This window comes from Lepisosteus oculatus, chromosome 7, assembly GCF_040954835.1.
Source record: "Lepisosteus oculatus isolate fLepOcu1 chromosome 7, fLepOcu1.hap2, whole genome shotgun sequence".
Classification (NCBI taxonomy): domain Eukaryota; kingdom Metazoa; phylum Chordata; class Actinopteri; order Semionotiformes; family Lepisosteidae; genus Lepisosteus; species Lepisosteus oculatus.
Window position 1 is genome coordinate 1,897,902 of NC_090702.1, and position 24,203 is coordinate 1,922,104.

A 24,203-nucleotide genomic window follows, 5' to 3' on the forward strand; every position below is an offset into this window, starting at 1 on the left:
AGCCTGAGGAACAGACAGTGAGCCTGTCACCCAATAATAATAATACAGTGTGTGATCTCCTGTCCCAGCCTGAGGAACAGACAGTGAGCCTGTCTCTCAGTAATAATAATACAGTGTGTGATCTCCTGTCCCAGCCTGAGGAACAGACAGTGAGCCTGTCTCTCAATAATAATAATACAGTGTGTGATCTCCTGTCCCAGCCTGAGGAACAGACAGTGAGCCTGTCTCTCAATAATAATAATACAGTGTGTGATCTCCTGTCCCAGCCCGAGGAACAGACAGTGAGCCCATCACAGTATTGTCTTGTTATGTTTTTTAAATGTCCAAAAATATATCTTTACTGTTAATGTCTGTAAAATATTCTGTTAATTGCTTCTGGGCTGGCAAAACTGTGAATCATCATTCATGCAAATACATCTATTTAATTTGATCTTGAAATTGAATGAGACCCAGTGTCAGTTGACGGGGTGTTTTTACTAGCAAATACTATCGGCTTCTTTTTTAAACTTTACCCAGATAAGTCAACTGCTCGTGTACAGTACAATGGCAACAAGCAGATCTATTCATAAAGGAGGGCTTTAATATCTAATAGCACTAAAGAGTAGAACAGCAGACACCCTTGTTAGGCCAGTTTTGACTTCTGACTTTCATTTTACTTATCATCAACTTTTACGTCTCTCTCCTCCTCTTGTGTGCAGATGGACATCAGTACTTGCACCCAAAATTCATATTTGCGGTTTGGGGGTGGAGATCAAGTGACAGAAATTCATCTGATGAATTGCTCTCCTCGGGAACAGTGCCTGTGACTGTGTGCACTACAGACAATTCACTTTTACCGTCCTCACCTGCTAATTATTCTCATCTCACCCCCAGCATGCACTTTGACTGGTCCTGGATTCTGAGCTTATTGTCGGACATCAGTGCGGGTAAATGAATGAACTGAACTGACGGGAAATTCAGACAACACGAAGTGGGACGCACACACCAGCACCGCTTCACTGATGTCGTGCAATATCACTCCAGAGCCCACTGGAGAGGAACCAGGAAACCAGGCTCCAGAACAGCAGAGAAACAGCTCAAATACGACACTTTAGCGACGCCTGTACGTGAAACGGGCTTGTATCAGCCGTGAAGACGCGCAGCTCTTCCGGTCCTGAGCGCGGTGTGAGAGGCAGAGGAGACGCGCCTGCGGTGGACAGGGGACGATCTCTCTGTCCAGCCCTGAGCTCGACGAGGAGGGGACTCGAACCCACGCGTGCAGAGCCCACAGGGGTAGCCGTGCATCACCCAGACCACCCGGCCACCTCGTCGCACGGGCACGCGCGCGCTTCCGGTTAATGGGGTGTCGCGCTCGACATAATAATAATAAGAAGAATAATAATCCCTCACACTAATACAGCCCCTGTCTGGACCCTCCACTCCGAGCTCTTCCCAGGTCAGGGGGAATCCCACTACCCCCACCAGTGTGCAGCCCCACCTGGATGATGCTCCAGTCCTCTCACACACACCAGCTCTCAGTGGGGAGGAGAGCAGAGGGATGGAGCCAGTTCAGAGAGGGGGGTTATTAGGAGGCCATGAGGGGTAAAGGCCAGGGGGGAATTTGGCCAGGACACTGGGGTAACACCCCTACTCTTGTCGAGAGACACCCTGGGATTGTTCATGACCACAGAGAGTCAGGACCTGGGTTTGACGTCTCATCTGAAGGACGGCGCCTGTTTACAGTCTAGTGTCCCCGTCACTATACTGGGGCATAAGGACCCACACAGACCGCAGGGTGAGCGCCCCCTGCTGGCCCCCACTCACACCTCTCCCGGCAGCAGCCTCAGCTTTCCCAGGGGTCTCCCCTTTCCCGTGACGTCACCCAGCCCCCCCTTGTAATGTCGTAGGGGGAACCAAACCGGTCTCATTCGTTAGCGCTGCGTTTGTGCTGCTTTCGTTCCCTCAGTTCCCCGGTGATCGCCTGGCCGTGCACAGTGCCTTTGGCCTCCAGTGACCCCGTCTGCCCAGTTCAAGCGCTCTGTTACGAGTGCGAGAGGACCAGCTCTGCCCGGGTGGGGGTTGCACCTAACAGCAGTGTCTTCTGTGCCCTTGTGCGAGCAGGAAAGTTAAATGTGTCACGAATATCGCATACCCTCATCAGAAGAGCTGCGGGTGCAGTCTCAAGAAGCGAGCACTAGCCAAGAATTGCATGTTGGCTTTGCAAGAGGCTTTCACAAGCGGTGAAGAAGCGATCGGTTTCTCACTGTCTCCTTATATATATAGTGTAACGCATACTGTGTAAGAGCCGGCTTCCCGAAGCGGTGACAACACCGGCCTGCCCTGTAATAGCAGGACCACAGCCCAGAGATCGCTTTTTAGCTCAACAAGCTGGGTCCCTGTTGAGTGACGCTGAAGTCCCGGGTTCGAGCCCCCGACGGTGCGGGGCCGACCCGTTGCGTTACAATATATTTATATATTAATAAACACGCGCACCAAGGGTGTAAAGATTCGACCCGTCAGTCGAGCCTCGTGTTCGAACCTGCAACTTGACGAACAAGACCACTGTTGCCCCTTTTTATGCAAAGCCCACTCGTTCACCTGAAAACGCACCAGGGTGTTTTTTAAGGGGCACTTTTAAGGGCCGGTAGTAAATGAGACATCCGGGAAGCCCCATTGGAAAGTCCACCGGACCGCGGCAATATTGGAAACATATTTTTTATTTTCACATAACAGAAGTATGCATATATCTGAATTCTTTAATAAACCGTCATTACCCGCGTGTTTGTATTTACAGGGGTCTTATGCGCAAACATGAAGCGATGAGCTCACACTCCTTTTATCTCTGTGTTTCCGGCCAGTCCTTGGTGTAGGACACAGCGTGAGGGCACACCTGCCCTCTGAAGACACAGGTATGGCTGCCTGTGTTACATCCTCAGGTGAAGTCGAGTCTTCTGCAGTCTGCAATGTACTGACCCAGACAGGTCCTGCTCCACGAAGTTGCCCACCTGCCTGTCGCACAGCACCAAAGACGAAACTCACCGCAATCGTTTGTGCCGGCTTGTGTCGCTGTAAGTAGCGTTTGCGCTGCTCTCGTTTCCGAGATATAGCGCCTTGTTTTTTTCCGGGTAATCACGTGACCATCTACAAGGATGTTTACAGGTACCAACAAACTCGGTACTTGAGCTCCTGATTGTGATGAAGACGATGGGGGCGATTTGTTTTCCGAGTCTGTCTGGCCGGGGGGGGGGCTGGATGTTTCAATATATTTCAATACAGCGCCGTCTTTTCCTGGCTGTGACGTCACTCCGTCCAAAACAGCAAAGTCACGACCGCCAGATCTTCCAGTTGTGATCTTTTGATCAGTTGACCCCAGACTTTGCAGCCTTTACATGAATAAACAGTCTTACATTTAGAGAGGAGTAACTATATTAGTTCATTGGGTTACGTGTTTTCTTTTAATTTTTAACCATGTTCTCGAAAACGTATTGCTGGTGTACTCCTTTCATTGGTGAAGAGACACCAGTTTTCAAATTACCGCTGGTACAACACGAGAGCCCATATTCACATTTTTAGGCATTCGTTTCAAGATCGATATAATTTAACAATAAAAAACAAAACTGAAAGCACGAGCATAATAATATAATGATCATAGACTTTACATTTCTATTCATTTCTGAAGTACAAAGCAGAAGGTGTTTCCCCTACCTTAAATATACGATTAAAATTGTTCAAATACCATGTATTTATTACAGAAAGCGGCGGAGACAATTATATTGTTAAAATATATATCTATTTCGAAGAGTACGGGACAAAGACGTTAAAAAAATAAGCCGATGTAGTTATTTTGCAAGTGAGTAAAGCATTTTAAAGATAGATTCTCATTGACAGTAAACACGCCGATCCACCTGGCGCTGCCGGCTTGAACAGCTCTCAGCCCCGTGATTGGCTAAGACCCCGAACAGGTCGGGCCGCGATTGGGTGAAGAGTGAGAATCGACACTCTGATTGGCTACAGCGCCACAGCGGAAGTTCTGTGTACCCTGTGTGCTGTATGAGCAGGCTGGATATATAGTAACACATCTATTGGTTTCCAATTACTAATCAAACTAAGAGAAGTCGCACTGAGGTCAAAACTGAATAGCAGACAAAGAATGTCAGGGCATCCACAGCGCGTTCACGACTCCGATAACGTCACGATAGGAGTGCGCGCATCACGATCACATCGTGACACCCATTGCGACTGGCGCATCGCTGTCCATATATCGCAATATGACATACCCCGACAAAACGCCCCCGCCCCCATGTCGCAACATGGAGTCCGTATATCGCGATATGGCAAAAACGCCTACACCCATGTCGCGATATAAAGCCCATATATCGCGATATGAAATACCCGCCAAAAATGCCCTGCCCCCATGTCGCGACATGAAGCCCGTATATCGCGATATGAAATACCCCTGACAAAAATGCCCTGCCCCATGTCGCGACATGAAGCCCATATATCGCAATATGAAATACCCCCGACAAAAATGCCCTGCCCCATGTCGCGACATGAAGCCCATATATCGCGATATGAAATACCCCCGACAAAAATGCCCTGCCCCATGTCGCGACATGAAGCCCGCATATTGCGATATGACATGCCCAGCCAAAACGCCCACCCCCCCATGTCACGACATAGAGTCCATATGTTGCGACACGTCCTATCTGGGTATATCATGTCCTGATATGAGACCTTTGTTGCGACAGCGGTGCCAGGGTGGCATGGAAGCAAGGCGCCGGTCGTGATATATACTGCCGCGATATACATGCCTTATACTGTACATGAGGTCCCTATCATGATGTGCTGCAGAGGTCTTGTCGCGATGGTATCCCACAGTTACGCGTTTGGCAACAGCGTGTCACGGTAGGGAAAGCAAAGGAAAACGTGCCTTAGAAAATAGAAACCATAGATCTTACAATCACAGTGATTTTACATACATTACAACCACAGGTTTATGTCATAGATGATTAATTTGTTGGCATGCGCCATGTCTTAGTATTATTCACATCTAAGGAGGCTCATATGTTTATGGATGTTGATTGTCTTTACGATGTCAAGGGTGCGAGCTCAACTGTAACAGAGCGCTTGAACTCGGCAGACGGGGTCACTGGAGGTCAAAGTCACCGTGTGTGGTCAGGTGATCACCGGGAAAACAAGGCGCTATATCTCGGGAACGAGAGCAGCACAAACGCTACTTTCAACGGCACAAACGTAGCACTAACGAATGAGGTGGGTTTCATCGTTTGTGCTGTCTGTAGGGGGGCAACCTCATGGAGCTTCTACCTGCCTTTAAATATTCAGCGGACTTGAGCACAACATACCCGAAGAACGTGCAGGCAGGTGTGGCTTTCAGAGGCCGGAGTAAACGCATCGCCCCGAGGGTACTACCGAGTGAGGCGCCACGAGAATAAAAACTGCGAAGGTATTCAAATATTAAGTTCTGAAGATCTTGTTCGATCCCTCACGATGCTTTGAAACTTGTATGAAACCCACGAAAGCAGTATTCTATTTCCGATGCCGAAAGACACCGAATTTGGAAATTCGTGACTGCCCACAAGACTTGACACTGAATTGTTACAGTCGCATTACAATGCTAACCAACTCATCGTACGTTTAATTGCACTAATGGCCTGGTAATAAAAGCGCCGAATACGTATTTTGGGTGTGTTTTAGCTCTGTAAACGTCGTTCACTTAACAATACTGCAGGGCATTTAGAGGCGAGCTGAATAGCTAACTGTAAAATGCGCACTCGCCTCTCTCCGTCAATACCATCTTAATGTTATGCAGGCATCCCAAAACTTGTCATTTGTTAACAGGGGACATTTTAGAACCTCTTCGTGCTCAGCTCCCACAGGTCGGGCGTGTATCGAGCTGCTACAAGCGAACGCGCGCACTGGGAGGCTCCATGCAGGCTCTGGGAAGCTGGGAACCAGCTGGGAAGTCACTTTCAACGGCACAAACGCAGCACTAACTAACGCTTGAGACCGGTCCGGCTCCCCCCTACGACGTTGACTGCGTTAAGCAGCTGTTGCTCTGCAATTTCCCCTCACGGGATCGATAGAGTGCTCTCTCTATCCAGCTGTTCTAGCTTATTCTACTTTTCCGGGTCTCTCTTCCCTTTTCCAGACGGACAGACAGACCTCGGCACCGGGGGCGGGGGGTGGGAATCACACGTGGGCACAGACGTGTGAAGAAACTGTCCCGATGAACAGGGTTCTGAGCTTCTTCCAAGCTTATAGTTCTGTTCGTTTGTTTTTCACAGTTGAGACCTGACGACACTTATTTCACCATCTGTAAACTTCTATCAACTCCAGACTCAAAACCCTGCTCTTCAGAAGAGCCTTTACTTCACTGGTCTCGGTCCTCACCCCTCTGCTCTTCCTAGCAGCACTATCCGCGGTCTCCTCTGTGTGTTGTCATTGTGTTTTATCTGGTGTATGCTTCTTATTTATTGTTGTTGTCATTCTGTAAAGCGCTTTGAGAAGCCACCTTTAAAGGCGCTATATAAAATAAAGTTTATATTATTATTATTATTTGTTGTCGCCTTCCTTGAGCTCCTTCAACTCCAGACTCAAACCTTTCCTCTGTGTTATCTGCTCCTCTGCGCCTGCTCTATTCACTACCGCCATCTACTGTCTCCTCTCATTGTGTGTATTTTCATGATGCTTCTGTTGCTGTTGTTTTTTTTTTCCACTGTTGTTGTTGCTACTTTGAAAGGCGCCATATGAAATAAAGTTGATCACCGTCATTGGACGCGGAGGGAGGAAGGAACCCGACTACCGGCCCGCCTTCTCGCCAATCGGCTTATGAAACGTCACGAAGGACCCGCCCATCCCAAGGGGGGGGGGAGCCACGACGCCGATAGGACGAGAGATGCGTCACTCAGAGAGGGCGCCGCAAACTTACGCGCCGGCACCCGGGCAACCGAAGGGGTCGCGCTGTTGCGAACTCGGGCCCACAGGACCCCGCCCATTCCCAAATATGCCAGTGGGTCCCGCCTCTTTCCCGCTGTGCTCTACGGTCATTGGTTAAAGGTCCCGCCGGTCAACGGTGGGGGGGATTTTGGCGGGAGCGCTGAATTGAAAGTGCGTCACGACTGTTAGAGGGCTCGTATTGCGTGAGTGAGCGGAAAGGTAATTTTCATTTTAAAAAAAAACTTTTATTACCTTTTCTTCCCCCCCCACCCAAGGTAAAGTGTGCGTATTGTAAAATGTACAAAGGGTGTGTGTTTTCGTACAAATATGTAGTGTGAAGTGTCTTCTTGAACTTCACTACACATCAGAGATATCGACATAATAATAATAATAATTAATAATAATAATATGGCGGACATAGCTTTGATATCATTGATGCTGATAACTCTGTGTTGATCAATCTTAACTGTAGTGAACCGGACTTGCTTATCACATGTCTGATCTTCACGATATCGTTTTTTTCCACTATCGAAACGCCACCGATAATAATAATAATAATAATAATAATAATAATAATAATAATAATAATAATAAAGCTTGTTGTTTTGGCGTTGCGGTCTTTTACACATCGCCCAGCGCGTCAGAGCTGTCTGTATGTCAATGACCTGCTCGTGTGAAAGTGTGACTTAATAAATAACCGAGTGAAAAAATGGGGGTTTATATGCCTGGTCTACCAAGCAACAGCCTTGAGCTTGTTTTATTTTATTTTATTGTTTGTTTGTTGAAGACTCTTAACAGATATCTCTTCTGGGATAAATGCAGTAAATGCACAGACAGGATCTCGGGGCTGTCTCAAAAAATATTCAAGTTCATTTCGGTCATGCGTCTTCTCATACAGATCCATACACCCATAGACATGCATCCGCTGACAGAAGTATCTAGGACTTGTCTGGAGGTCTTGACTCCTTCATGAGTCCTTCAGGTCTCATCTGACTCCTTCAGGTCCAGTCCTGGTCAGTCAGTGTGTCCGCAGGTCTTGACTCCTTCATGAGCCAATCAGAGCCTCCAGGCAGGGTCCTGGCTCTAGGACAGGGGTGTCCAGTCCTGGTCCTGCAGGGTCAGTCAGTGTCTCTACAGGTCTTGACTCCTTCATGAGCCAATCAGAGCCTCCAGGCAGGGTCCTGGCTCTAGGACAGGGGTGTCCAGTCCTGGTCCTGCAGGGTCAGTCAGTGTGTCTGCAGGTCTGCACTCCTTCATGAGCCAATCAGAGCCTCCAGGCAGCGTCCTGGCTCTAGGACAGGGGTGTCCAGTCCTGGTCCTGCAGGGTCAGTCAGTGTGTCTGCAGGTCTTGACTCCTTCATGAGCCAATCAGAGCCTCCAGGCAGGGTCCTGGCTCTAGGACAGGGGTGTCCAGTCCTGGTCCTGCAGGGTCAGTCAGTGTGTCTGCAGGTCTGCACTCCTTCATGAGCCAATCCGAGCCTCCAGGCAGGGTCCTGGCTCTAGGACAGGGGTGTCCAGTCCTGGTCCTGCAGGGTCAGTCAGTGTGTCTGCAGCTCTTCACTCCTTTATGAGCCAATCGGAGCCTCCAGGCAGGGTCCTGGCTCTAGGACAGGGGTGTCCAGTCCTGGTCCTGCAGGGTCAGTCAGTGTGTCTGCAGGTCTTGACTCCTTCATGAGCCAATCAGAGCCTCCAGGCAGGGTCCTGGCTCTAGGACAGGGGTGTCCAGTCCTGGTCCTGCAGGGTCAGTCAGTGTGTCTGCAGGTCTGCACTCCTTCATGAGCCAATCAGAGCCTCCAGGCAGGGTCCTGGCTCTAGGACAGGGGTGTCCAGTCCTGGTCCTGCAGGGTCAGTCAGTGTGTCTGCAGGTCTGCACTCCTTCATGAGCCAATCAGAGCCTCCAGGCAGGGTCCTGGCTCTAGGACAGGGGTGTCCAGTCCTGGTCCTGCAGGGTCAGTCAGTGTCTCTACAGGTCTTGACTCCTTCATGAGCCAATCAGAGCCTCCAGGCAGGGTCCTGGCTCTAGGACAGGGGTGTCCAGTCCTGGTCCTGCAGGGTCAGTCAGTGTGTCTGCAGGTCTGCACTCCTTCATGAGCCAATCAGAGCCTCCAGGCAGGGTCCTGGCTCTAGGACAGGGGTGTCCAGTCCTGGTCCTGCAGGGTCAGTCAGTGTGTCTGCAGGTCTTGACTCCTTCATGAGCCAATCAGAGCCTCCAGGCAGGGTCCTGGCTCTAGGACAGGGGTGTCCAGTCCTGGTCCTGCAGGGTCAGTCAGTGTCTCTACAGGTCTTGACTCCTTCATGAGCCAATCAGAGCCTCCAGGCAGGGTCCTGGCTCTAGGACAGGGGTGTCCAGTCCTGGTCCTGCAGGGTCAGTCAGTGTGTCTGCAGGTCTGCACTCCTTCATGAGCCAATCAGAGCCTCCAGGCAGGGTCCTGGCTCTAGGACAGGGGTGTCCAGTCCTGGTCCTGCAGGGTCAGTCAGTGTGTCTGCAGGTCTTGACTCCTTCATGAGCCAATCAGAGCCTCCAGGCAGGGTCCTGGCTCTAGGACAGGGGTGTCCAGTCCTGGTCCTGCAGGGTCAGTCAGTGTGTCTGCAGGTCTTCACTCCTTTATGAGCCAATCAGAGCCTCCAGGCAGGGTCCTGGCTCTAGGACAGGGGTGTCCAGTCCTGGTCCTGCAGGGTCAGTCAGTGTGTCTGCAGGTCTTCACTCCTTTATGAGCCAATCAGAGCCTCCAGGCAGGGTCCTGGCTCTAGGACAGGGGTGTCCAGTCCTGGTCCTGCAGGGTCAGTCAGTGTGTCTGCAGGTCTTCACTCCTTCATGAGCCAATCAGAGCCTCCAGGCAGGGTCCTGGCTCTAGGACAGGGGTGTCCAGTCCTGGTCCTGCAGGGTCAGTCAGTGTGTCTACAGGTCTTGACTCCTTCATGAGCCAATCAGAGCCTCCAGGCAGGGTCCTGGCTCTAGGACAGGGGTGTCCAGTCCTGGTCCTGCAGGGTCAGTGTGTCCCTACAGGCTGGGTCCTCCAGTTATGTCCTGGCTGCTAGGTACAGGTAGTCCATGACCTGATGTAACGCTGTGCACACTGTTGTGCTGATGAGCTCTGCTGGTTCAGTTCTGACACCTTTTGTGTATAGTCCCTATGGCCGTGTGTGTTTTCTCCAGGTGTTCTAGTTTCTGCATTAAAATACCGAAAATTAACACCCCAAAGTAAGAGCATTAAAAGCAAACCTTCTGCAGTCCTCCAGGACACAACATGAGGCACAGGCAACACCACATTTCCAAACAGCATTTAGCATTTCTGTAGTTTTCAGGCAGTTGTGATCACAGTCGTATCAGATGTTTTTTTGCGAGAGCTGTTTAGTTCTGGAACGCGGGTTAATAAATCTGTTTTCTCCCAGCATGTCTGATGCCTACAGCCCTTCTGCCTCATCATGGACTGGGGCTAAGTCAGGAGACTCAGGTACTGCACTGCACTGTGTGTGTGTTTCCTCTGTGTGTCTAGACTACGTCTGCATTGTACTGCGTGAGCCTGCACTGAGTGTCTGTACTGTGCAGTGTGTCTCTATTACTAGAGCTGTCTGTTCTACACTGTTCTGGGTCTGCAGTGTGCTGTACTGAGTATCTGGACAATACTGGTGGTTTCTGTGGTGTGCAGTGTGTACTGTACAGTATAAGGTTTGTGTTTTCTACAGTGTGTGTGTATTGTGCTGCATGTACCTATACTGAGTATCTAGACAATACTGGTGGTTTCTGTGCTGTGCAGTGTGTACTGTACTGTATAAGGTGTGTGTGTTTTACAGTGTGTGTGCAGTGTGCTACATGTACCTATACTGAGTGTCTGGACAATACTGGTGGTGTCTGTACTGTGCAGTGTGTCTCTGTGTTACAAGGTGTGTGTGTTCTACAGTGTGTATGTGCATTGTGCTACATGTACCTATACTGAGTGTCTGGACAGTACTGGTGAAGTCTGTGCTGTGCAGTGTGTCTCTGTATGTACAGTAGCTGTACTGTAAGGGGCTGTAGTGTACAGGTGAAGTCTGTGCTGTGCAGTGTGTCTCTGTATGTACAGTAGCTGTACTGTAAGGGGCTGTAGTGTACAGGTGAAGTCTGTGCTGTGCAGTGTGTCTCTGTATGTACAGTAGCTGTACTGTAAGGGGCTGTAGTGTACAGGTGAAGTCTGTGCTGTGCAGTGTGTCTCTGTGTGACGAGGTGTGTGTGTTCTACAGTAGCTGCTCTGTAAGGGGCTGTAGTGTACAGGTGAAGTCTGTGCTGTGCAGTGTGTCTCTGTATGACGAGGTGTGTGTGTTCTACAGTAGCTGCTCTGTAAGGGGCTGTAGTGTACAGGTGAAGTCTGTGCTGTGCAGTGTGTCTCTGTATGACGAGGTGTGTGTGTTCTACAGTAGCTGCTCTGTAAGGGGCTGTAGTGTACAGGTGAAGTCTGTGCTGTGCAGTGTGTCTCTGTATGACGAGGTGTGTGTGTTCTACAGTAGCTGTACTGTAAGGGGCTGTAGTGTACAGGTGAAGTCTGTGCTGTGCAGTGTGTCTCTGTATGACGAGGTGTGTGTGTTCTACAGTAGCTGCTCTGTAAGGGGCTGTAGTGTACAGGTGAAGTCTGTGCTGTGCAGTGTGTCTCTGTATGACAAGGTGTGTGTGTTCTACAGTAGCTGCTCTGTAAGGGGCTGTAGTGTACAGGTGAAGTCTGTGCTGTGCAGTGTGTCTCTGTATGACGAGGTGTGTGTGTGTTCTACAGTAGCACACTGTCTGCCCTGTGTGTCGGTGGGAGGCCTGCTGTGTCTGTAGTACCGGGTCCTGTTTCCTGCAGAGGTGTGGGAAGCCGAAGAGGAGCTGCTGAACTCCACCTTTGAAGCCTGTGACTCCGACAACACAGGTGTGTCTCCCTCTGTCCCGCTCTCTTTGCCTCTCAGTGTCTGTGTGTGTGTGTGTGTGTGTGTGTGTGTGTTGTGTGGAGAGCTCACCGGTGTCATCCTGGAGCTGTGTGTGTGTGTGTGTGTGTGTGTGTGTGTTGTGTTGTGTGGAGAGCTCACCGGTGTCGTCCTGGAGCTGTGTGTGTGTGTGTGTGTGTGTGTGAACTGTCCCCCCACCCCTGTCCCCCGCGCAGGCTGTGTCAGCGCCGTGCAGATCGTGGGGTACCTCCGGGGAGTGACGGGGCAGCCCCAGGACGACGGCCCCCTCCGGCGCCTCTGCCGGCTGCTCGACCCCCAGGAAACTGGCCGGGGCCTCCCGAGGGAGCGCTTCCTGTCCGTGATGAGAGCATGGGTGCAGGAGTGCCGTCAGAAAGGGTGAGAGAGAGTGAACGGGAGGGAGGAGAGGAGTACCGGCCTTCAGCGGCGTTTTCGCCCCCGTGTGGGTCGTGTTTTTTTCCGTCCCGCGCGCGTGAGGGAGAGGCTCAGTGTCGCCCACCTGTGTTGCAGGAGCGAGGCCGACGAAGGGGACGTGGGTTTCATAGAGACGATCTCCCTCCTTCAGCCTGGTAAAAAATACAGATTTGAAAAACAGAAAAAAACATTTTTTTTTTTTGGAGCTGCGCTAGTGTTGCTGCTGTAGTTCTGGGAGAAGTGCACCCCTTCCCCGCGGAGACCGAGTTTAGACCAGGGGCGGGGCGCTGGCTCTGTGGCTCAGGACCTGCGCCTGTGGCCGGGAGGTTGCCGGTTCGAATCCCGTGGAGGAATCCTACTCCCTTGGGGCCCCTGAGCGAGGCCCTTCGCCCCAGCTGCTCCAGGGGTGCTGTATAAATGGCCGACCCTGCGCTCTGACCCCCAGCTTCTCTCTCCCTGTCTCTGTGAAAAGACACATTCCTAATTCCTCATTATACAGCCGATAAAGTTTTATCTTAGGAACTATAGGCCACAGGGAGAACATGCAGACTCCACACAGACAGCACCCCAGCTCCAGAATCGAACCCAGGGCCCCCAATGCTGCAATGCTGACCCCTGTGCCACCATGCCACCCTCGTGTATATTAATATCACTCTATGCTCCCTCTGCCGCTGTTGCAGTATTCAGGACAACAATCATCCTTTACCCAGAAGGCAATGAAATATAAGTCTGGATACCCTGGGTTTGTGATGGCTGCTGGTTAGCTTTTAAACGGAGGTATTCTGCTGTAACTTTAATACTTGACACCAAATGTGCAACAGCCCTGGAGTGGTGTGTTTGATCTTCGTGGTCTGCAGCACTCGATGGTGTACAGTAGGCTTGCTTGGGTTGCGATTCCCAGGTAGGCTGATAGAGGGCGACGTGTCACCGTGGGAGAGCCGTGGAGGAGAGGGACACAGGGGCAACGGGTAAGTTAGGCTCCCCTTCTCTTTCTCTCTGTCTTTCTCCATCCCTCCCCCCCCCTCTCTCACCGCACACGCAGGAGAACAGAGAGAGCGAGACAAAGACACGGGTGACTGTCTTGTGACCGACTGGAGTTTTCGAGATATACTGTACCTGTCTGTGTCTAAGGAGAGGGGGGAGAGGGGTTGATGGAGACAAGATGTTTACAGGTCTAATACAATATTACACACTAATCCAGTCAGTGTGTCTGTATGAACCCCTCTCTCTCTCAGTGCAGTGTTAATGTACTGGAGTGTCCAGTCAGTGTGTCTGTATGAACCCCTCTCTCTCTCTCAGTGCAGTGTTACTGTACTGGAGTGTCCAGTCAGTGTGTCTGTATTAACCCCTCTCTCTCTCAGTGCAGTGTTAATGTACTGGAGTGTCCAGTCAGTGTGTCTGTATGAACCCCTCTCTCTCTCTCAGTGCAGTGTTAATGTACTGGAGTGTCCAGTCAGTGTGTCTGTATGAACCCCTCTCTCTCTCAGTGCAGTGTTAATGTACTGGAGTGTCCAGTCAGTGTGTCTGTATGAACCCCTCTCTCTCTCTCAGTGCAGTGTTCATGTACTGGAGTGTCCAGTCAGTGTGTCTGTATGAACCCCCCTCTCTCTCTCAGTGCAGTGTTAATGTACTGGAGTGTCCAGTCAGTGTGTCTGTATGAACCCCTCTCTCTCTCAGTGCAGTGTTAATGTACTGGAGTGTCCAGTCAGTGTGTCTGTATGAACCCCTCTCTCTCTCAGTGCAGTGTTCATGTACTGGAGTGTCCAGTCAGTGTGTCTGTATTAACCCCACTCTCTCTCAGTGCAGTGTTAATGTACTGGAGTGTGCAGTCCATTATGAGTCCTTCTTTTTGTGTTAAGGGAGGAAGTGGAGGTGATTGTCCAGACCCTGCAGGAGGCCCACCGGAGGCTGAGTGAGAGGAACGCTGCCCTGCAGAGAGCGATAGAAGCAGGAGAGGAGGAGAGGGGGAGAGAGAGGGAGGAGAGACAGGCCTTGAGGGTCAAGCTCAGAGAGTAAGACAGGGAACAGGGGGTGAATAGAGAGACTGAGCTGGGAGCCTCTCCTTCCCCATGGTGTTTAACAGGCTGGGAGGAGCTGTCAGTGTGTGACCTGGTCAGGGCTGTCTTTGCTGGACCCTAAGGAACTTGCTGAAGGTCACGTTAGTGCTTCCCTTGTGGTGACCAGAGAAACCGGCACTGTAGACGTGCCATTGGTCACCATACTGTTGTGTTGCAAAGGAGCAAGTGAAGGTTTGTTCCCCGCTGATAGGAGAAGAAAAGAAACACAACGTTTCGGCTGTGGAGCCTTCTTCAGGCGTGTTTTGTCGTACAATGTGTGGTTTGTTGACTGAAGTTCTGATGCTCCAGGTTAATAAAGATAAGGTTCGTAAAAGTATGGGGTTTACCTCAGTGCTAAACTCCACTCTGTGCTTCCAAAATCTGGCCGGGCAGTGTAATGGGCCTGCTGGTGCAGAACAATCACTGTGCGTCTCCCAGGTGGGGTTACTGGTGCAGAATGATCACTGTGTGTCTCCCAGGTGGAGTTTCAGGTGCAGAATGATCACTGTGTGTCTCCCAGGTGGAGCTGCTGGTGCAGAATGATCACTGTGCGTCTCCCAGGTGGGGTTACTGGTGCAGAATGATCGCTGTGTGTCTCCCAGGTGGGGTTACTGGTGCAGAATGATCACTGTGCGTCTCCCAGGTGGAGTTACAGGTGCAGAATGATCACTGTGTGTCTCCCAGGTGGGGTTACAGGTGCAGAATGATCACTGTGTGTCTCCCAGGTGGAGTTACAGGTGCAGAATGATCACTGTGCGTCTCCCAGGTGGAGTTACAGGTGCAGAATGATCACTGTGCGTCTCCCAGGTGGGGTTACTGGTGCAGAATAATCACTGTGCGTCTCCCAGGTGGGGTTACTGGTGCAGAATGATCACTGTGCGTCTCCCAGGTGGGGTTACTGGTGCAGAATGATCCCTGTGCGTCTCCCAGGTGGAGTTACAGGTGCAGAATGATCACTGTGCGTCTCCCAGGTGGAGTTACAGGTGCAGAATAATCACTGTGTGTCTCCCAGGTGGGGTTAGTGGTGCAGAATGATCACTGTGCGTCTCCCAGGTGGGGTTACTGGTGTAGAATGATCACTGTGCGTCTCCCAGGTGGAGTTACAGGTGCAGAATGATCACTGTGCGTCTCCCAGGTGGGGTTACTGGTGCAGAATAATCACTGTGCGTCTCCCAGGTGGGGTTACTGGTGCAGAATGATCCCTGTGCGTCTCCCAGGTGGAGTTACAGGTGCAGAATGATCACTGTGCGTCTCCCAGGTGGAGTTACAGGTGCAGAATGATCACTGTGTGTCTCCCAGGTGGGGTTACTGGTGCAGAATGATCACTGTGTGTCTCCCAGGTGGGGTTCTGGTGTAGAATGATCACTGTGTGTCTCCCAGGTGGAGTTACAGGTGCAGAATGATCACTGTGCGTCTCCCAGGTGGGGTTACTGCTGCAGAATGCCCTGTGTGTAGTGAATCTGTTTAAATTATCGAAAGGGAAACACTAAGCTTGAAGAGGACAGCTATTTAATAAAGACCACATAAAAAAGAACATTTGCATATTTTAGAAAATAATATTTCTCTAATATTACATTAAATTAAAACGACATTATTTTATAGAGCTCAAAGGTTGACCAGGCATAGAAATGACTTACACATACCCCACTCACCCCACTTTGTGTCTGCAGCTCCCAGCATGCTCTGCAGCAGGCCCAGACCCTGAGAGAGGAGTTGGAGGATCTGAAGAACATTGTGAGGGGTCATGAGGAGAGAGAGAGAGACGGAGAGAGAAAGAAAAAGACACTGGTGAGACAGAGGGGTTGATTTGGGTGCATTAACACTGCACTGAGAGAGAGGGGGGTTCATACAGACACACTGACTGGACACTCCAGTACATGAACACTGCACTGAGAGAGAGGGGGGTTCATACAGACACACTGACTGGACACTCCAGTACATTAACACTGCACTGAGAGAGAGAGGGGTTCATACAGACACACTGACTGGACACTCCAGTACATTAACACTGCACTGAGAGAGAGAGGGGTTCATACAGACACACTGACTGGACACTCCAGTACATTAACACTGCACTGAGAGAGAGAGGGGTTCATACAGACACACTGACTGGACACTCCAGTAGATTAACACTGCACTGAGAGAGAGAGAGGGGTTCATACAGACACACTGACTGGACACTCCAGTACATGAACACTGCACTGAGAGAGAGAGGGGTTAATACAGACACACTGACTGGACACTCCAGTACATTAACACTACACTGAGAGAGAGAGGGGTTCATACAGACACACTGACTGGACACTCCAGTACATTAACACTGCACTGAGAGAGAGAGGGGTTAATACAGACACACTGACTGGACACTCCAGTACATGAACACTGCACTGAGAGAGAGAGGGGTTAATACAGACACACTGACTGGACACTCCAGTAGATTAACACTGCCCTGAGAGAGAGAAAGGAAGTGGATAATACTGTAGTATTTACTTTTTTATTTCCCTGCAGGAGAGAGAAATACAGACTCTCACAGCACAGCTCAACGACCTACAGCTGGAGGTAGGCTATTAATCTCACCAATTATCGAGCAGTCAGCCCACGTGGGTTTTCAGCAGCTCACAGAAATGGTCATTTTAACACGATGAGTAAGAACAGCGCATCAGCGAGGCGTGATCGCCAAGGTGCCAGACTCATACGCCGGGCGGTTGCGGGTTCGAATCCTGGGTGCAACACTGCTGTTGTACCCCTGAGCCAGGTGGTCAGCGCAGTATGACTGGCCTGCGTAAGTGTGTGTAAAAGTCACTTGCGTTCGATGAAAGCTTTGAGTTGGTACGCGCCAGAGATTTGGTGGAAGAGGCAGTGGGACCCTGGTGCCGTCCCTGGTCCGACTCTTTATAATAATAATAATAATAATAATAATAATAATAATAATAATAATAATTGCTTACACTTATATAGCGCTTTTCTGGACACTCCACTCAAAGCACTTTACAGGTAATGGGGATCCCCTCCACCCCCACCAGTGTGCAGCCCCACCTGGATGATGCACCAGTACTCTCTCCACACACCAGCTCTCAGTGGGGAGGAGAGCAGAGGGATGGAGCCAGTTCAGAGAGGGGGGTTATTAGGAGGCCATGATTGGTAAGGGCCAATGGGAAATTTGGCCAGGACACTGGGGTAACACCCCTACTCTTGTCGAGAGACACCCCGGGATTGTTAATGACCCCAGAGAGTCAGGACCTCGGTTTGACGTCTCATCCGAAGGACGGCGCCTGTTTACAGTCTAGTGTCCCCGTCACTATACTTAACCGCGCTGTTGCTCCGCAGAATGAGTCCCTCCTGACGGAGAGAGAGGAGCTGAGGGAGAGGGAGGCAGAGCTGAGCAGAGAGAGGGAAGGACTGCTGGTAAGGTGGGGGGAGGGGTGCGAGAGACAGACGCTGTCTTTCACGGTGAACGTGCTGGGCAGACGTCCTGCAGACGGGTGTTTCTCGCTCAGGTGTTACTGGAGGAGACTCAGAGGGAGCTGGCGTGCAGAGATGCCCTTCTGAGCCAGGTCGGTCTGTCTCTGTGTGGGGACGAGGTGGGCTGGGCTGGACGGAGTGTCCTTCTGTCTTAACGTGAGCTTCCACTGCTCCACAGTGAGCTGCAGACAACACTCTGTGTGCGACTGTGTGTCTGTGTGCGACTGTGAGTCTGGGTGTAGACCTCTCCAGAATCCCAGTGACTGTGTGTGGCTGTGTGTCTGTGTGTCTGGGTGTAGAATCACAGCGACTGTGTGTGGCTGTGTGTCTGTGTGCGACTGTGAGTCTGGGTGTAGACCTCTCCAGAATCCCAGTGACTGTGTGTGGCTGTGTGTCTGTGTGTCTGGGTGTAGAATCACAGCGACTGTGTGTGGCTGTGTGTCTGTGTGTCTGGGTGTAGAATCACAGCGACTGTGTGTGGCTGTGTGTCTGGGTGTCTGGGTGTAGAATCACAGCGACTGTGTGCGTCTGTGAGTCTGGGTGTAGACCTCTACAGAATCCCAGTGACTGTGTGCGACTGTGAGTCTGTGTGTCTGGGTGTAGAATCACAGCGACTGTGTGTGGCTGTGTGTCTGTGTGCGACTGTGAGTCTGGGTGTAGACCTCTCCAGAATCCCAGTGACTGTGTGTGGCTGTGTGTCTGTGTGTCTGGGTGTAGAATCACAGCGACTGTGTGTGGCTGTGTGTCTGTGTGTCTGGGTGTAGAATCACAGCGACTGTGTGTGGCTGTGTGTCTGGGTGTCTGGGTGTAGAATCACAGCGACTGTGTGCGTCTGTGAGTCTGGGTGTAGACCTCTACAGAATCCCAGTGACTGTGTGCGACTGTGTGTCTGTGTGTCTGGGTGTAGAATCACAGCGACTGTGTGTGGCTGTGAGTCTGTGTGTCTGGGTGTAGAATCACAGCGACTGTGTGTGGCTGTGTGTCTGTGTGTCTGGGTGTAGAATCACAGCGACTGTGTGTGGCAGTGTGTCTGTGTGCGACTGTGAGTCTGGGTGTAGACCTCTCCAGAATCCCAGTGACCCGTACCGAGTGTGGTCTGTCTCTCTGTCCGCAGGACGGGAGGGAGAGAGACCGACTGCAGGAGAACGAGGAGGAGTACTGTGCCACGATCGCAGTGAGCGCAGGGGGGTGGCTCACAGCCGCCCTCCTTGATCGTGTCCGTACGGGGCCTGCCCAAGGCCTGCGCAGCCTCTGCCAAGTACCGGCCCGAAAACCGAGGCGCGGCGCAGTCAGAAATTGTTTCGCAGTCTCCCCGTGAAAGTCAGATGCCCCCAACCATCCTGAAAAAGCGTTACGGACGAAAGCCTAGACAAATGCGTTGGGGTTGGGGTGCCCGCCCCCCCAGGTCAGAGCTGACCAGGTGGGAGCTGGAGCGACACAGTCGTTCTGTTTGGATGGGTCCGTACCGAACTGGTGACAGCCGAGGGGAGGTAGTCGGCCCGCCTGGCCCGTTTGGACTGACCCGCCCGCCCCGTTTCCTGAAAGAAACGGGGGGTACAGGCATCAGCAGCACGGCGGGGCTGCCTGTTTCCAGCTCCTGTCACCCCTGGTGTTAATGAGTGCCTCCTGGGATCAGTTTTAAATCGGGGGTTTTTTAGAATTGATTCTTATGTCTGTGTGTGTGTGAGTGTGTGTATATATATACTGTATATGCATGCGCTGAGTTAGAGCTACTTCTGCTTGCGTTTTTTTAAAAAACAACGGGAAATAATGAACGTTTAGTGGAATCGCAGAAGAGGCAGAGGCAGAGTTTGGCAGCTGATTTCGATCAGAGCACGTGCCTGCTGTCCCAGGGGAGCGGACGCCGGGGGTGTCTTTAGAGGGTGTGAGGAGGAGAGTCTCGCTCCTCCGCAGGCTGCCCGTGTCGCTGTCGTTTGGCAGGAGCTGAAGGCAGAGATCGCCAGCCTGCGGGAGAAGCTGGGCCCCGGCGGCGGCGGCGGCCTGGAAACGTCAGTGGTGTGCCGAACGGCCCTGGTTGAGTCGGCACGCGCTGTGCTGTTGATGTGCCGTGTTGGGTTGTGTTGTGCAGTGCTGTGCTGTGCTGTCCTGTGCTGTCCTGTCCTGTGCTGTGCTGTGCTGTGCTGTGCTGTGCTGTGCTGTGCTGTGCTGTGCTGTGTTGTCCTGTGCTGTGTTGTCCTGTGCTGTGCTGTGCTGTGCTGTCCTGTGCTGTGCTGTGCTGTCCTGTGCTGTGGTGTGCTGTGGTGTCCTGTGCTGTGCTGTCCTGTCCTGTGCTGTCCTGTGCTGTGCTGTGTTTTCCTGTCCTGTGCTGTGTTGTCCTGTGTTGTCCTGTGCTGTGCTGTCCTGTGCTGTGCTGTGTTGTCCTGTACTGTCCTGTGTTGTGCTGTCCTGTGCTGTGCTGTGCTGTGCTGTCCTGTGCTGTGCTGTGTTGTCCTGTGCTGTGTTGTGTTGTGTTGTGTTGTGCTGTGCTGTGCTGTCCTGTCCTGTGCTGTGCTGTGTTGTCCTGTGCTGTGCTGTGCTGTCCTGTACTGTCCTGTGTTGTGCTGTCCTGTGCTGTGCTGTGCTGTGTTGTCCTGTGCTGTGCTGTGTTGTCCTGTGCTTTGCTGTGCTGTGCTGTCCTGTGTTGTGCTGTGCTGTGCTGTGCTGTGCTGTGCTGTCCTGTGCTGTCCTGTGCTGTCCTGTGCTGTCCTGTGTTGTGCTGTGTTGTCCTGTCCTGTCCTGTCCTGTGTTGTCCTGTGTTGTCCTGTGCTGTGCTGTGTTGTCCTGTGTTGTGCTGTCCTGTGCTGTGCTGTGTTGTACTGTGCTGTGCTGTCCTGTGTTGTGCTGTCCTGTGCTGTGTTGTGTTGTCCTGTCCTGTGCTGTGCTGTCCTGTGCTGTCCTGTGCTGTGCTGTGCTGTGGTGTGCTGTGTTGTACTGTGCTGTGCTGTGCTGTCCTGTGTTGTGCTGTGCTGTGCTGTGCTGTGGTGTGCTGTGTTGTACTGTGCTGTGCTGTGCTGTCCTGTGCTGTCCTGTGTTGTGCTGTGCTGTGGTGTGCTGTGCTGTGCTGTGCTGTCCTGTGCTGTGCTGTGCTGTGTTGTGCTGTGCTGTGCTGTGCTGTGCTGTGTTGTCCTGTGTTGTCCTGTGCTGTGCTGTGCTGTGCTGTGCTGTGCTGTGCTGTGCTGTGCTGTCCTGTGCTGTGCTGTGCTGTGCTGTGCTGTGTTGTCCTGTGCTGTGCTGTGCTGTGCTGTGCTGTCCTGTGTTGTGCATTGCTGTGGTGTGCTGTCCTGTGCTGTGCTGTGCTGTCCTGTGCTGTCCTGTCCTGTCCTGTCCTGTCCTGTCCTGTCCTGTCCTGTGCTGTGCTGTGCTGTGGTGTCCTGTCCTGTCCTGTCCTGTCCTGTCCTGTCCTGTGCTGTGCTGTGGTGTGCTGTCCTGTCCTGTCCTGTCCTGTCCTGTCCTGTGCTGTGCTGTGCTGTGCTGTGCTGTGCTGTCCTGTCCTGTCCTGTCCTGTCCTGTCCTGTCCTGTCCTGTCCTGTCCTGTCCTGTCCTGTCCTGTGCTGTGCTGTGCTGTGCTGTCCTGTCCTGTCCTGTCCTGTCCTGTCCTGTCCTGTCCTGTGCTGTGCTGTGCTGTGCTGTGCTGTGGTGTCCTGTCCTGTCCTGTCCTGTCCTGTCCTGTCCTGTCCTGTGCTGTCCTGTCCTGTCCTGTGCTGTGCTGTGCTGTGCTGTGGTGTGCTGTCCTGTCCTGTCCTGTCCTGTCCTGTCCTGTCCTGTCCTGTCCTGTCCTGTGCTGTGCTGTGCTGTGCTGTGCTGTGCTGTGCTGTGCTGTCCTGTGCTGTGCTGTGCTGTGCTGTGCTGTGCTGTCCTGTGCTGTGCTGTGCTGTGCTGTGTTGTCCTGTGCTGTGCTGTGCTGTGCTGTCCTGTGTTGTGCATTGCTGTGGTGTGCTGTCCTGTGCTGTGCTGTCCTGTCCTGTCCTGTCCTGTGCTGTGCTGTGCTGTGCTGTGGTGTCCTGTCCTGTCCTGTCCTGTCCTGTCCTGTCCTGTCCTGTCCTGTGCTGTCCTGTCCTGTCCTGTCCTGTCCTGTGCTGTGCTGTGCTGTGCTGTGGTGTGCTGTCCTGTCCTGTCCTGTCCTGTCCTGTCCTGTCCTGTCCTGTCCTGTCCTGTCCTGTCCTGTGCTGTGCTGTGCTGTGCTGTGCTGTGCTGTGTTGTCCTGTGCTGTGCTGTGCTGTCCTGTGCTGTGCTGTGCTGTGCTGTGCTGTGCTGTGCTGTGCTGTCCTGTGCTGTGCTGTGCTGTGCTGTGTTGTCCTGTGCTGTGCTGTGCTGTGCTGTGCTGTCCTGTGTTGTGCATTGCTGTGGTGTGCTGTCCTGTGCTGTGCTGTGCTGTGCTGTGCTGTGCTGTCCTGTCCTGTCCTGTCCTGTCCTGTCCTGTCCTGTCCTGTCCTGTCCTGTGCTGTGCTGTGCTGTGCTGTGCTGTGCTGTGGTGTGCTGTGGTGTGCTGTCCTGTCCTGTCCTGTCCTGTCCTGTCCTGTCCTGTGCTGTGCTGTGCTGTGCTGTGCTGTGCTGTGCTGTCCTGTCCTGTCCTGTCCTGTCCTGTCCTGTCCTGTCCTGTCCTTTGCTGTGCTGTGCTGTGCTGTCCTGTGTTGTCCTGTCCTGTGCTGTCCTGTGCTGTCCTGTGCTGTCCTGTGCTGTCCTGTCCTGTCCTGTCCTGTCCTGTCCTGTCCTGTCCTGTCCTGTCCTGTCCTTTGCTGTGCTGTGCTGTGCTGTCCTGTGTTGTCCTGTGTTGTCCTGTCCTGTGCTGTCCTGTGCTGTCCTGTGCTGTCCTGTGCTGTGCTGTGCTGTGCTGTCCTGTGTTGTGCTGTGCTGTGCTGCAGTCAGCTTTCTCTCCCGTCCTCTCTCTCTCAGGTGCGTGAGAGAGCCCCTGTCAGATGGTGCTCTGGGCGTCCCCGTGTCTCTGCACTGCGAGATCGAGAGAGCGCAGCTGGTACGTGGTGGGGCTCACTCCTCTCGCTGTGTCTCCCTCTCCTGCCCTCATCTCCCTGCCTCCTCCTGCGCCTCTCCTCCTCTCCCTCCCTCTCTTGCTCCGTGCAGTGCACACCCAGTAGAAAACCCTGCGCACAAACACAGGGCATAGGGTTAGCGCGTACACAACCTCTCTCCCTCTCTCTCTCTCTCCCTGCGACCTCAGGGCACTGCCTCTGGATCCGGTCCGGGATGGGCTGGTCACCTGGACCCAGAGGAGACGGACCGTCCCGCAGAAACGGTACCGCTCCCTGTCCGGGGGGCTCTGTGTGTGCGTGCGTCTGTCCTGTCCGCTGGCCTGCTCGAGGCCCGTGTGTCTCCGGTGGTTTTGTGCCTGCCTCGGTGGATTGTGTGTCTGCATCGGTGGATTGTGTGTCTGCCTCAGTGTGTGTCTCCGGTGGATTGTGTGTCTGCCTCGGTGGATTGTGTGTCTGTCTCGGTGTGTCTCCAGTGGATTGTGTGTCTGCCTCGGTGTGTGTCTCCGGTGGATTGTGTGTCTGCCTCGGTGTGTGTCTCCTGTGGATTGTGTGCCTGCCTCGGTGGATTGTGTGTCTGCCTCGGTGTGTGTCTCCGGTGGATTGTGTGCCTGCCTCGGTGGATTGTGTGTCTGCCTCGGTGTGTGTCTCCGGTGGATTGTGTGCCTGCCTCGGTGGATTGTGTGTCTGCCTCGGTGTGTGTCTCCAGTGGATTGTGTGTCTGCCTCGGTGTGTGTCTCCGGTGGATTGTGTGTCTGCCTCGGTGGATTGTGTGTCTGCATCGGTGGATTGTGTGTCTGCCTCAGTGTGTGTCTCCGGTGGATTGTGTGTCTGCCTCGGTGGATTGTGTGTCTGTCTCGGTGTGTATCCAGTGGATTGTGTGTCTGCCTCGGTGTGTGTCTCCGGTGGATTGTGTGTCTGCCTCGGTGTGTGTCTCCTGTGGATTGTGTGCCTGCCTCGGTGGATTGTGTGTCTGCCTCGGTGTGTGTCTCCGGTAGATTGTGTGCCTGCCTCGGTGGATTGTGTGTCTGCCTCGGTGTGTGACTCCGGTGGATTGTGTGCCTGCCTCGGTGGATTGTGTGTCTGCCTCGGTGTGTGTCTCCGGTGGATTGTGTGTCTGCCTCGGTGTGTGTCTCCTGTGGATTGTGTGCCTGCCTCGGTGGATTGTGTGTCTGCCTCGGTGTGTGTCTCCGGTGGATTGTGTGCCTGCCTCGGTGGATTGTGTGTCTACCTCGGTGTGTGTCTCCGGTGGATTGTGTGTCTGCCTCGGTGGATTGTGTATCTGTGTGGGGATTTCTGTTCCTGTCTCCCCTCTCTTCTCTCGCCTCGTCAGCCTGCTCTCTCCCTCTCCCTAACCCCCCGTCTCTCCTGTCCTCAGTCCCGCTGTGTCTCCTTTTCCCCGCAGGTGGACGACAGGGCGCCTCCCCGGACC

General features: G+C 52.7%; 1 protein-coding gene across 7 annotated transcripts in view; it reads left to right on the forward strand.

Moving 5' to 3' along the window:
- Positions 1-4,711: 4,711 nt before the first annotated feature.
- LOC107076131 (protein KASH5-like) overlaps positions 4,712-24,203 on the forward strand; it is a 21,424-nt gene continuing 1,932 nt past the window's right edge. Inside the window, exons 1-17 of one of the 7 annotated variants that reach the window (XM_069191867.1) lie at positions 4,712-4,884; positions 5,080-5,443; positions 6,740-7,009; positions 10,330-10,391; positions 11,754-12,231; positions 12,364-12,422; positions 13,169-13,235; positions 14,127-14,279; positions 15,995-16,112; positions 16,833-16,883; positions 17,652-17,729; positions 17,822-17,878; positions 18,901-18,960; positions 19,728-19,820; positions 22,680-22,758; positions 22,963-23,037; positions 24,177-24,203. The exon at positions 24,177-24,203 is cut by the window's right edge and continues 17 nt beyond it. In XM_069191867.1, coding sequence (XP_069047968.1) covers positions 10,331-10,391; positions 11,754-12,231; positions 12,364-12,422; positions 13,169-13,235; positions 14,127-14,279; positions 15,995-16,112; positions 16,833-16,883; positions 17,652-17,729; positions 17,822-17,878; positions 18,901-18,960; positions 19,728-19,820; positions 22,680-22,758; positions 22,963-23,037; positions 24,177-24,203 — 1,456 coding nt within the window. In that variant the 5' untranslated portion in view covers positions 4,712-4,884; positions 5,080-5,443; positions 6,740-7,009; position 10,330. Of the gene's footprint in view, positions 4,885-5,079; positions 5,444-6,739; positions 7,010-7,034; positions 7,156-10,329; positions 10,392-11,753; positions 12,232-12,363; positions 12,423-13,168; positions 13,236-14,126; positions 14,280-15,994; positions 16,113-16,832; positions 16,884-17,651; positions 17,730-17,821; positions 17,879-18,900; positions 18,961-19,727; positions 19,821-22,679; positions 22,759-22,962; positions 23,038-24,176 lie in introns of those variants that run through there. The other 6 variants (XM_069191868.1, XM_069191869.1, XM_069191871.1 and 3 more) reach the window with 6 other exon arrangements.